Below are 12,962 nucleotides of genomic sequence, written 5' to 3'. Positions count from 1 at the left end.
AATTGAAATCAGAAATCTGGCGTATAAAAGAGAATTAATTAACATATGACATCACAAGCAAAGGTCATCTTCCGACTTCTGCAATCTAAGAAATAAAACATTAAAAACTGAATTAAAATAGACGAAGACAAAATGACTAATTGGTCGCTAGATTTCCTTCAATAATCCATTCAAAATGGCTTCCATCTATTAGGAAAATGGGAAACCACCATGATTCAGCAAGGAGACATAATAAATAACTACTCTAGTAAAAAAGTAAAAAACTTTCGGGTTAGGGAATAAGTAATAGCAATTTATTTTCAATAGTTAAATTCTGTGATGAGAGTAATGGCGTGTGAGGCTTTCAATTTCATATACAGTCATAAAAATCATTTCAAAATCCAATAAAACGATAAGATTTGAGAAATATGACGGTGCAATACTTGCAATACTTGAGAAAACAGTTCAGCTCCATTCTACCAAAACTTTCCATTTCTTTTTACTTGCTAATTTATTCCAATCGGAAACATTTTGGCGCGTTATTGATCGACACTCCCACAATTTAATCACTTTCAGAGGATTATTTTCGTTCATCAACGAATCAATCCCTTGTTTAGTAACAGAGTTGCATTGCTCTAGCTCCAAATGCTCCAGATTTCTAAACTGATGTAGAAGAGCTGCTTTCTGGAGAATTTTGTCGGTGAGCGTAACGCAATCTTTAACATAGAGGTGCACGAGTTCCGGCGACGACATGAGGGAAGGAAAACTTTCGGACGGAATAACAGAAGTTGACCAAAGATGAGAAACACAGACTAGATGCAATGATTCGAGTTTCTTCAAGACAGGATCGACTTTAATCGGTTTGGAAGTGAACGGCTTCCTCTCTTCTTCTGGCCAAACCAAAGAATAGGAATGATTCATTACAAGGAAGAGAAAGCGCAAATTAGGACAATACTCGGTGATAGCTCGAATGTTGACGCAAGGGAGTTCAGCTAGTGTCAGAGAAGTTAATGAATTCCCCAACCCTTCCAGAATAGGAGCTACACCACCATCAAACGTAATCTGACATTCTTCGCCCCCTCCTATGCTTAGTTCGCGTAAATTTTCGAGCGACAGTAAACCCAGAAGATCAATGTCACTCAATCCTTCTTGCGTTACAATCCGGACTTTAATGACAGATGAGCACAGGGACGCTGCGAGGCCTAAACTTCCACTTCTATAGGGCGTATTAAACGACTCGTTGGTGCAATGCAAATCAATTAAAGAGTACTTTGGGATGTCTGGAAGGTGGTGTTCGAATGCCGACAAATGCATTTCTGCCAAAGACTGAACAGAGGAACAGCATTCAAAGACTTTCAAGGTATGCAAGTTTTCCAGAGCCATTTGAATGCCCTTTTTGGTGACTTTAGTGTAACTGATCAACAGCTTTTGAAGCAATTTACATTGTCCTAATCTATCACACTGCTTTCCAAGATCATCAATACTGAGACACAATCCCTGGATACCAGAATCTGTCACAGGGCAACTTGTTACATTTAGTTCTCTGAAAGAAAAGAGAAATGCTTAAATAATTTTTTTTTAATATTTACAGAAAATCAACAACCAAAACTTACCGTAAATCTTTACAGTATGCTCCAAAGATGTACAAGCAACTGTCACCAGAGTTAGTATTTGAAATGTTCACTACCTGCAACTTTTCAAAAGTGGGAAGAAATTCCTGGTAGACTTGCTTGGAAATTTTCTGGCAACCAGACAAATTCAAAGTTTTGAGGTGCTGCAAGTAGAATAAATACAGGTTGAATTCAACAGCCATCTAAAAAGTGCAAAGCAAAATATTTTGATCTTACTGAGCATCTTATTGATGCAAGGCGCAGATGACAAGCAACTTCATCCCCTTCTCTGGACAGATCCAAAACACTCAGTTGCTGGGTTATTAGAAGTTCCAGATAATGTTTCTTTAATCGTTTCTCTTCTCTCAGTATGCTTATTATCTGTGCCAAAAGTTTGGAAGCTGGAAATACAAAATTAACAAAAAAACTATTTTTCATAAATTGGAATTGCTATTGACTTACGCAAAGGATCAAAAGGTCCAATGACATAGAGATAAAATTTCTTTTCTTTGCCGAACGTTTCAACATAATGTGAACACCATTCATCCATATTTCGTGTGACATTTTCCAAGCACGTTTCTAATAACGTTTTAATACCAGTTTTCGCGTGAGGCATGGTCAAAAACTAAACAAACAACAGCGCAATACTATCGAGTATCGAGTGTCGATTGTCGAACCAAAGCCACAGGGCACAGACTAAAGAAAACAATCGGCTCCATAAGCCTGAGAGGAATCGTCTGAAGCGATGCTCCTGCATGTCGGTAGAGGTCAGGTGTTACGGTTTCCAGTGGATATCAGTCGTTTCCATTTTCCCTACTGATTACGTGCTTCACACACACGCATTTTAGGGTATATGTTATTCATATGGATTTTTAGATTTTATACTATAATTTTATACCTTCCCCCGTGTCCCTTGAATTTTTACTTAATTTTGCTTACAAATTTGGGTGTAGAAAAAAAAAGTTTTATGTGACACCCTCTTCCTTATGAATAAAGCCCCCACTACAGTGTTGCACGATTGAATTAAACAAATTGCACAACACTGTTGTGAGGGCTCTATTCATAGGGAAAAGGGTGTCACTTAAAACTTTTTTTTTCCCATCTGGGGAAGAGGTAAGGTAGCGAAGGCCGAAAGGTTAGGTTAGTTACGGAACATAGACAGTGAAGTTACGGAAGGTAGCAGAATCAATTTGACCATCAGGCGCCAAACTTCGAGGAATATGTACTAGAGTGAAAGCCGTCCATTTTATTTTAGCCGCTTGCATCGGCACAGTTAGTGATGGCAGTTTTGTTATACCAATTGCCTAGCCGTCGCCAGATGGGGGTTTTAGCACAGACAGGGCCAACAGGGTAACTATAATCATGTGGCATCGTTGTGTCCGATTTTGTAGCAGACGACAATTACTGTTGAGTCGCTGTCATTTCACCGCCGCATTAGGTACAGAGAGGATCTGATTGAAGATTCTCAGGGGCATTATTAAATCAGCGTAATCATCGTTGCTTAATGAAAATACGTTTCGGCAAATTCTCTTAAGAAACAATAAATATTTCAAGGGAGCCAATTTAAATAGAGTATCTCGCTTTGCTGCAGGGTCTTTTAGAGATTGCCTGAAAAAAAAAAAAACATAATTAGTAAAACATTTATAGCTTACTTGCAAATAATTGAAAAATTACCCAAGATAAATTTCTCTGGCTAATTCCAACATTTTCCAAGCTTGATCAGCCATGGAATATCCAAGGGACAGCCAAGGGCCAAAGGCCAATCGAAAAAATAATCAACTGTGTCTTCTAAATCCTTTCCCTCCTCACTTTCATCTTCACCCTCAGACTTTTCTTTTTCCCCTTCGACAGTGATATTACCCCCTTCCGCACTTTCCAGCAAAACAAAACTGTCTGGGTATTCTCTCCATTCACGTTCAGTATCTGAACGAATGAGCTTGCGACCTTCCTCTAACTTTTCCATCGTAATTTTGATCAATTTCTTGCATAAAATTGGTAAAGATTCTCTTAAAAAGCTTCTGCAGGGTCTTTTTTAAGATTGCCTAAAAAAAACCGAAAAAACACAATAATTAGAAAAACATTTATAGCACAAATAATTTAAACATTACCTAAGATAAATTTCTCTAGCCAATCCAGCATATCCCAAGCGCAATCAAGCCATGCAATATCAAAGGGACAGCCATCATCATTGGAAACATAATCAACTGTGTCTTCAAAATCTCCCATCCCTCCGCATAATTTTACTTTTTTGTTTAATCGTGAGGCAGACTTCACACAAACACCCACGAAATTCCTGCACGGCATAAACAAAAAAACAGTTTGAGTTTGATAAAGTAGGTGGCCATGGCTTGTTGCCACTGGTTACAGCTTATGGGCCGTCTTACGTACCTTACACATCTTTGCTTCATTTTTAAAACACGGAAACAGTATATCCACTTTGGGTTAATTGTAAGTTGGTGAGATAATACATAACTCGCAATTTCATTTTTTTAGGATTTGTTGTTTAATTGGAAAGATTACGGGTATTCGATCGTGTTGCCAAAACAGTACCGGTCATCGTCCGAGGTAGCAACAATCGCGTCTTAGAAGAGACTGCGTGATCTCTTCAGGATGTTCTGTCTGGAAGTGATTCCTATGACGTTGGCCAAAACGCAAATCTTATCCCTATCACAACCGTTTTATTTATTTATTTATAGGAATCAGGAAATGTCACAGACACTTTCTTAAAAGATTTTGTTGGTTCTCCTGGATAAAAGAAAACATAAGTAGAGGAAATAGCAACATGAATAATAAACATTAATACCAACTTACTTTGGTGCTGGGGTTAGGTCAATTGGAAGTTCACGGATATTCAGACATATAAATTATTTTGGGAATAGCTCCGTCGGGAATATCTTCGACACTTGAATCAAAGACTTTATGTACACGCCTGGATAAAAGAAAAAATAAGAGAAAATAGCAAGTTAACCAAAAGTTACCAACTTACTTTAGTTCTGGGGCTAACGGGACGGGAAGTTCAGCGATATTTTCAGGTGTCAAAAAGTTATCCAGCCCCCGATGATTGCCACACCAAACACAGTTGACGGCTCAAGAAGGTTTTGTTGATCCAAAACGTTTAAAAATCAATACTACTACTTTATTACTTAAGTCTAGCTCGACAGTATTGTGGAATAAGTTGGAAGAGGTCGATCTCGAAAGTTGGGATGATTTTTCTGAACTATTTACGCGACATGTTGTTTTTGGGAAACCGGTGAAAAAGCAAACCGTCAAAAGTGAGTAAAGATTCAGCTAAATTCTGTTGCGTTGGTTGAATATATTTATGTTGACTCCATTTCAGTTTTGGACAATAAGCGGTCTCAAATGGTTATTTTGATATCGAGTCGCACCTTGGATGTCCAACAAGTGGAAAGTGCCGTTTACAACTTACGACACCTCTGTGATTGACCTTGAGACTCTTCAAAAGATTTTCGAATTCATTGAGAGCCACGTAAGATGAATTAGCTGCAATGCGCATATAACTTTGGAACAACAACCAGATGCTATCATGGACAAGCCAGAAAATTTCCTACTCGAGCTGGCCAACATATACCAAGTTTTTTCTGAGCGGGTAGCGTGCTTTATGTTTCAAAATAGTTACTTTGAAATTCTTGCCGCCATCTCAAATCCACTCAATAATTTCAAAGTAAGTATTAAAAAAAAAAAAAAAAAAATCTAGTAGTGGATGTTTTTTTATGACGAGAGTCGAAGTTTCTCGTGTCCTGGGTATCATTCTTGCGCTAGGAAATTATATGAACGGAGGCAACCGTCAGCGTGGACAAGCAAATGGTTTTGCTATCGTTATTCTTCCAAAAGACAATACGCTCAATTTGATTTTCTACGTTGTTAAAGTTTACATTCAGGTAATGTTTTACATGAGTTAAAATTTTAATAATTGTCAAATAATGACTATCGTGCTGTGAGAATAGAAATTTGATGAAAAAGCTGGAAAGAGTGATGGTCGCATGCCGCTGCCAGAGCCGACTGACTTGGATAAAGCTGGCCACTAATAAATTTGAAGAGCTAGAAGCTAGTCTCAGACAGCTAAATGAAGAAATTGGAGGTAACACCTTTTTCAATATATCAGATGGTTTATTAGAATCGCGATTATTTATTGAAATTTTTTGCAGGTGTTGTAGCTTCTCAGAGTTCGACCCAAAGGATTTTTTGGGTTTGTGGTCTGCGTTTGCGTCAGATTTTAAAGATATTTGGAATCCTGAACAGCAACGTATTTTCTAAGAAAAGTAAGCTTTTTAAATTTTTAATTCATTTTATTTTGTTCACTCTGAAAAAGCATTGGAATTTTCAATTTTAACTACTCATTTTAAGGGCGTGAGATTCTCGCAAGTAAGTCGTAAGCATATTCAACACAAAACAAATTTGATACTTTCACGAGACGTTTATAAGTCTTTTGTTACGAGACTATTAATGCCGCGTCTATTATTAGGTACTTTCAGTAGCACCTGTTTCTACCGAATCTTCGCTTTCACATCCATTTTCAATCAATGAATTTAGTTCATCCTTCGAGAAAAAAAATTTTTTGATTTAGGATAAAGTAAAAAAAAAAGTTATCACTTAAATACCTTCCAACCAAGTTTTTCTGCAAATAGAAAGCATCCTTCGTCACAATCACCAAGCCAAGCAACGTCACGGAAATTGTCAGCTCCTAAAACTTATCATAATAAAGAATAAAATATCTTGCATGATAATGATAACCAATCAATCAATTGACTCACCATGAAACTGCAACCCACAACTGAAACCAAGAACAACCATAACAGGGTCTTCATTTCCCGCTTCCTCGAAATTTATCAGAAGACGCGGGCATCTAGGCGGAACACTAAAAATAATTCAAACATTAAGTTAGAATCAATACCGACCATAGAACACGTGCGACGTTTGTTTATACCGATCGACAAGAGATGCAAAGGGCTGAACAACTAGTGAAGTTCCTAATATAATCAGTAGATCACAATTCGGAAAATCTTCTTCCACCAATCGAAAGCGTTCAGGAAGCGATTTGCCAAAAAATACTGCATCTGGCTTTACAACAGCTTTACATTGTTCACAGCGAGGCACAACATCAGTGGAATCAGTGGAATGTCAGTTTTTAGCGCTGTTACATGTTTTGAAACTAAAAGAGATTTTGCGGTTAGTGTAAAAACAAAAAATCACCGACTTTTCTTGTTAAAAAAATCATTTTCCAGTCTATAGTGTCAGGCAGTCAGTACTCACCTTATTAATAATAAAAAAGAAAATCGGTATTATGTTTTCGATCAGTTTTCATAGCCTTTTCAGATTAAAAAACGGAATATCTTTCGCTTGTAAATTATTATTCATTGTTTACCATCACTGAAAAAGTTCTCTCAAGGGCAAGTTTAGATAAACAAAGTTGTTATGAGAACCTGAGAAAAATTCATAGTCCTCCATTTCTCTTCTGTATTTTTTAAATAATAATTGTACCCACCCAACCAGAGCACTGAAGGTCATAAACAAAAACAAATAAAAAAATATCGTGCTCCAGTCTCCAGTCGATAAACCACAAAAATGTATTTTGAAAAACAGTAATTTGGCATCTTCATTCATGATAAAACTTGAAAAACATTTCGTGATCACATTTTAATTTTTTACAATCAACAATCAAAAGGAAACCCTTATTTCCAACGAGGATAGGCAACTGTTGGTGCGGTAACACGATTCAATGCTCCTCTAGCAGTGGGACGAAAAGGAGGAGGAGCAGTAGTCGAACGAACAGGAGGAGGAGCAGTAGTCGAACGAACAGGAGGAGGAGCAGCAGTTGAACGAATCGTTGGACGATAAGGGTGAGCAGCTTGAAGCTCAAGCTGCTCACACTTCTGATGTTCGATCTCGGCTGCCCGTAGCTCGTTCAACGATTTGTTCAACTGCTGTAATACTTAGGCTCTTCAGTGGTGTAGTAAGGAGTTCTGTGGTGGTGTAACTCGGGGCAGAGTAGTACTTGGGGGCCTTAGGGTAGTAGCTCGGAGCGGCGTATGTCGTGGTGTAGTACTCTGGCGCTTCTGTGTAGTAAACTGCCTCAGTATAGGTGTAGTGATCTGGAACGGAGGTCTCGTAGTGGCTCAGGGCTGAATAGTATTGAGGTGCCTCGGTGTAGTAAGTCGGCTCTGCGTAGTAAGTTGGGGCAGCTGTGGTGTAGTAAGTTGGCGCAACGTGATACTTGAAAGCTTCAGTGGTGTAGCTTGGAGCCGAGTAATATTTCGGGGACTCGGTGAAATACTCTGCAGCCTTGGTGGTGTAGTAGAAGGCAGTTGTGTAGTACTCAGCAGCTCTTGTTGTGTAGTAGGAGGCATTTGTGTATATTCTGGAGCCTTGGTGGTGTAGTAAGCAGCAGTGGTGTAGGATTCTGGAGCCTTGGTGGTGTAGTAAGCAGCAGTGGTGTAGTATTCTGGAGCCTTGGTGGTGTAGTAGGAAGCCGTTGTGTAGTACTCGGGAGCCTTGGTGGTGTAGTAGGAGGCTGCAGTGGTGTAGTACTCCGGAGCCTTGGTGGTGCAATACTTTGTAGCCTCGGTGTAGTACTCAGGGGCCTTTGTCGTGCAATAGCGGGAAGCGGTGTAGTACTCCGGAGGCTTGGTGGTGTAGTAGGAAGTCGTTGTGTAGTACTCGGGAGTCTTGGTGGTGTAGTAGGAGGCTGCAGTGGTGTAGTAGGATGCCGTTGTATACTACTCAAGAGTTTTTGTGGTGTAGTACTTTGGAGCCTCGGTGGCGTACTCTGCCTTCTTGGGGGCGTAAACAGGAGACGGGCCAACAGGTCCTCCCTTGGTCGATCCGGCCATCATTGATGCAACCGCCAACAGCAGCATGACGCCGTAGTTAGCTAAAGAAAACAAAATAAAACCATATTAATATATGTCGTTTACACAATTAGTGAGCAAAACTTGTTTTAAATTTAACTTAAAAAAAACATGTGAGAGTTGCAAACAATATGTTAAAGTCTACTGAACTAGAATTAAAGTTTAATAATTACCCATAGTAGCGAGCTGAAAGTACTCTGATCTAGATGATACAGCGGATGACAAACTGAAGTACTGCTGGTGATGTCGTGTGGAGGAGACACACTCAACTGATTTAATTGCGGTGGAAAACTTTATTAAATTAAATCTAATGACATAATAACTGGCCCTTTTCGCTTCTCGAATCATCTGGTCAAATTGTTTTATTGTATATGTGATAAGATTTTGTAAGATGGTTACAGGCTTAAGACGATGAACGCGTTATTTTTTAATTAGATTGGATTATACAAAAAGCGGAAAAATGTGTATGCTTGTTAGATTGCTGAAGTATATGTGTATTTGTGTGATAAGCAAGAAAAATCTAATGATTAAAGACATTATTGGGCAGAGATTGGCAGATCAATTACCGCTGAAATATGGAATAGACTTCTAGATTCTATTTCTCTCTAAATGTTTTCAAATCATTAAAAAACAAAGTTCAGCTTGACACTATCTCAGACAAGATTATTTGAATCTTTTGTTTAAAAGGGTGTGTCCTTGCGACAGTTGGAATTGAAGTCGTTTGGTAAATCGCACGTTGGATAATACGGATATTAATAGCTGTCGGTTAAAACAGTCCAGCACAATCCGCCAGGGCGCCAGGGCATTTCATACGAATCGGAACACCATTGGAGCATTGATGGTAATATCTGGAATTTCAAAAATGTCGCTGTATTGTTATGAAGACACATAGTTGCTGCATAGTTGTATGTAAAGTTTATTTTCTCTATACATATACCCACAGTAAAATGCGTCAGACAGGAATACTGTATTGTAACTATATTCTGGACATGTTCCGACGGGAGTTGGCAATGGCGCCTCCCCGGGATTGCCCATATTTCTGTCAAGTTGCGGAAGAGCGGAGCAGCTGACAACCATAAGTGCAACCAAGAGGTACTCCAAGCAAAATCCATTCTCATTTCCAAAATTGGTTTTATTATTCTTCAAATGTCAATTTCAAATTTTAATAAGAAGGTTTACATGTATTGAGACTACAATTTGAATAATAAAAGTCAACAAAACTTACCTTTTTCAACAATCGCAAGAAAGTAACTGCTAGAATACTGTCTTCGCGACTAGTGTTTTATATAAAATGCTTATCAATTCAATTTGTTGCAATGCGTTTATAGCTTCCGTTGCTAAGCTAATGCAAATCTTATGTTGAATTAAGATAATGACGTCACAAAAACAGTAAATTTCTTTCTTAACCGCACCAAAAAAGAGCGCATAAATAAAAAAATTTGACTGCATCGTCATTTTGCTGCGCCATTTGGCTCGGTCATATCATATCGCTATCTTACGTGCCCTACTAATACTTCGGCGCTATATTACGTTATTCTGACGGTACATAACTACATCACAACGTATAGGCTGCTCCGAGAATTGGTACATCAAAGCTTTTCACTCTTAACTAAATATCTATCACAATCGTTTGGGGCGCTTTAGGAAAGAATAGGGGATATGATCTTGAACAGACAATTCCAACACAGAATAAGTAAACATAATGTTTGATTTCTTTTATATTGTGCTTTTAAACTCTACCGATAATATCTCAAGATGCAGTTAACATTGAACACCAATAAAAACTAACGCAATACATGACATTTGAGTGAACAATGCAATGAGCTGAATCATTAAATACATTGATTTTAGAGCGAAACGAATAATATATAAATAAATTCTCTTTACATGAAATATTAACAACATCTAGTATGCTGGCGCAGAATAATATTTGGGAACCTCAGTGTAGTATTCAGTTTTCTTGGTTGTGTAGTACTCAGGTGCCTTTGTGGTGTAGTAAGAAGCCGTGTTGTAGTACTCGGGAGCCTTGACGCCATGGTTGCACCTAATCCATTGAGTCTCCACGTTAGTACGCAAAAAACGTCCAGGTGCTTGTTGCGTGTCAGAAACGAGCGGATTTGCTCAACGTCCCAGTCCAAATGACCTAGCTCCTGTCGACTAAGATTCGGTAAGATTGACACCAAATGTTCCAGTTGGGGCGTCATTAAAGGGGTGCGGAAAATGTGAAGGTTTTTCAGCTGACTCTTCCCTGACGACCGGCGTAGTTCACAGACGTGTTCAAATAGTTCGAAACGCTCGAAACTACATTCGTAGAAAACGAGCGATTCTAGGGCTGGGCAAAAGATGAGCAATTTTTCGAAACGGGTCCATTCCATATCTTGTGCTTCAACCAATTGTAGACACCTGATGGTCATCCCGTTTCGTCGTAGAAAGTCTTCAAAATGAATGTCTAGCGATCCACCGCGAAAGTTGACACTCAACAGCGTCAATTTAGACAAGAAGCCCAAGGTTTGAACGCTGTAAGTGAATGCACTGTTGAGCGAAAGCCATTCAACTCCGGGGCACATTTGCGACAGCAATTCGAGATGTCCGGGAGTGAGGAGATCAGTTGCTCCGAAGGCGACTGTTTTCAATGCAAACTTGGGAGAGACGGCTGCGTTAACGGAGCAGTACCACAATGTATCGGCTATGCTGTCGTAGAGTAAAATGCTCAGAGAAGGCAAACCATGAAGCAGCAGAGCCGCACCCGGTGGACTGACTTCAGTCTTCAACATGATGACGGTATGAAGGCGTCGACAACAAAGTAACCAAGCAATTCCTGTAGAAACATAACAAAATATTGGCTTAAAATGGATTGGAAACATCAAATTTGTCATAAAATACGAACCAGTGTTGGTGACACCAGTGTCATTCAATACAATGCTCTCCAAATTGGGGCAGTTTTGACCCACAACTGCAATGACGGAATCATTACACTGTTTGGGCAAGGCCAACACTTTCAACCTTCTTAGATACTTGAGGATATGACAGAGAATCCCTTGAGTTATGACAGATTGGTCTGCTCTTTCCATGTAGGCCTACAATTCAGTGAGATTTGTGCAAAGGGGTAGTGTCAAAATGGCAGCAATTGTCACCTATAAAAATAAAATAAAAAGTGATTTACATTTTTGACTATTTTTGGTGGTTAAAACATTTACCTGTTCAAGGCAAAGGGGCATCACAAGTATCTTTAGGTTTCTTGGAATAAATGAACCGACGTAGACCAATAACTGTCGTCCAACCCTACTTTGTTCATAAACCATGTCTATGGTATTCAACATCTGAACAACAAAATCATCCACAAGATTGCTGGGTATTTTGTTAGTGATGCAATCTCTGGCTGCTTTCATGATTTCATCTGAGCTGGCACGATGAATCTTCTCTGGGGAGTCATGTAGTCTGTATACTCTTACAACACAAACGAAGGCATGCCAAATTAAGTCAAAACACATCAACAACAAAGAACAAAACGTATATGTTTGTGCATGGACTGCACAGACCCACAGAGCCACAGACTAAAGAAAACAATCGGCTCCATGCCTCCATAAGCCTGAGAGGAATCGTCTGCTTGGCGGTAGGGGTCAGGTCGTCCGCGGAAGATGACTTATCCATAGGAAGGTTAACATTCGTTTTCCTGAGACTGGGCACTGGGGCACTGGGGCTTAACAAGTAAGTTATCCGAGCAATCGCGATTCCCATAAGCATACACGGGAAAAACCCTCTACCGGGAATCAGTTCGAACTAAATTTCCCGTGTATGCTTATGGAATCGCGATTGCTCGGATAACTTACTTGTTAACTAAGCCCCTGAATTCCCCCCTTTCTCTCTTATTTAGCCTGAATGTCACAATTGGTCGCAATTCACGACCGCGGACAAAAACTGAATAGCTAGGCTGTCGTCTAACAATTGGCAGAGTATGGGTGAACTTACCCTGGCTCTGGTCAACTCAAGCAGATAGGCAATATCGCAATTTTATTCGAGAACAATTTGAAAAATACGGAAAAATTTAATTTTTAATCTAGCGATATCAAATACAGAAATACTTGCTTCCTGTATTAAATGCTTTCTCCGGAAAACTTGATTATTTAATGAATTCGATGGCATCATTTGATTCAGTGATTTTTGCATAATAATGGGGAAAACGCAATAAACTTAACTACGGTAGCTACCTCTGGCAAGTGATATCTCAACATCAGTGCTATATTTTACTGTGATATAGTGTCGGTTGGCAGTGTGTTTATGGGGCCCATGGGCAGTATGTTTGCTTCTATACAAATAGGTATACACGAGTATATACTTAAACAACAAAAAAGAGTCAGCTCATATGTATGATTGGCCTGGGAAAATAATATTCGGGAATTCCCAAACCATTTCGTACCAAACAGAATGAATCCGCTTTCTTGCGCGAAGCTTCCTTCATAGTACAAAATATAAGAAGGTGATGAACGATCTTTTTGACATTTTGAAC

The 12,962-nt window shown here is 39.1% G+C and overlaps 2 protein-coding genes and 2 long non-coding RNA genes across 4 annotated transcripts; all 4 read right to left on the bottom strand.

The window, feature by feature from the left end:
* Positions 1–271: 271 nt before the first annotated feature.
* On the bottom strand, positions 272–2,307 carry LOC124329318. Its single transcript, XM_046788350.1, has 4 exons — positions 2,052–2,307; positions 1,827–1,990; positions 1,593–1,753; positions 272–1,522 (listed from the first exon to the last, which is right to left on the bottom strand). Exons 1-4 carry the CDS (start codon positions 2,203–2,205, stop codon positions 445–447), a joined length of 1,557 nt encoding a protein of 518 aa, XP_046644306.1. The 5' UTR covers positions 2,206–2,307; the 3' UTR covers positions 272–444.
* Positions 2,308–5,881: 3,574 nt separating this feature from the next.
* On the bottom strand, positions 5,882–6,866 carry LOC124328906. The gene is made up of 4 exons (XR_006916534.1): positions 6,535–6,866; positions 6,362–6,465; positions 6,209–6,291; positions 5,882–6,146 (listed from the first exon to the last, which is right to left on the bottom strand). It is a non-coding gene; the product is annotated as an uncharacterized LOC124328906 (long non-coding RNA).
* Positions 6,867–8,290: 1,424 nt separating this feature from the next.
* On the bottom strand, positions 8,291–8,723 carry LOC124328905. Its single transcript, XR_006916533.1, has 2 exons — positions 8,629–8,723; positions 8,291–8,478 (listed from the first exon to the last, which is right to left on the bottom strand). It is a non-coding gene; the product is annotated as an uncharacterized LOC124328905 (long non-coding RNA).
* Positions 8,724–10,155: 1,432 nt separating this feature from the next.
* LOC124328887 lies at positions 10,156–11,973 on the bottom strand. Its single transcript, XM_046787727.1, has 3 exons — positions 11,653–11,973; positions 11,343–11,589; positions 10,156–11,273 (listed from the first exon to the last, which is right to left on the bottom strand). Exons 2-3 carry the CDS (start codon positions 11,524–11,526, stop codon positions 10,351–10,353), a joined length of 1,107 nt encoding a protein of 368 aa, XP_046643683.1. The 5' UTR covers positions 11,527–11,589; positions 11,653–11,973; the 3' UTR covers positions 10,156–10,350.
* Between the last annotated feature and the right edge of the window lie 989 nt (positions 11,974–12,962).

Source organism: Daphnia pulicaria, chromosome 3 (genome assembly GCF_021234035.1).
Source record: "Daphnia pulicaria isolate SC F1-1A chromosome 3, SC_F0-13Bv2, whole genome shotgun sequence".
NCBI lineage: Eukaryota > Metazoa > Arthropoda > Branchiopoda > Diplostraca > Daphniidae > Daphnia > Daphnia pulicaria.
Note: the sequence above shows the minus strand (reverse complement) of the source record. Positions and strands in the feature narration are given on the sequence as shown.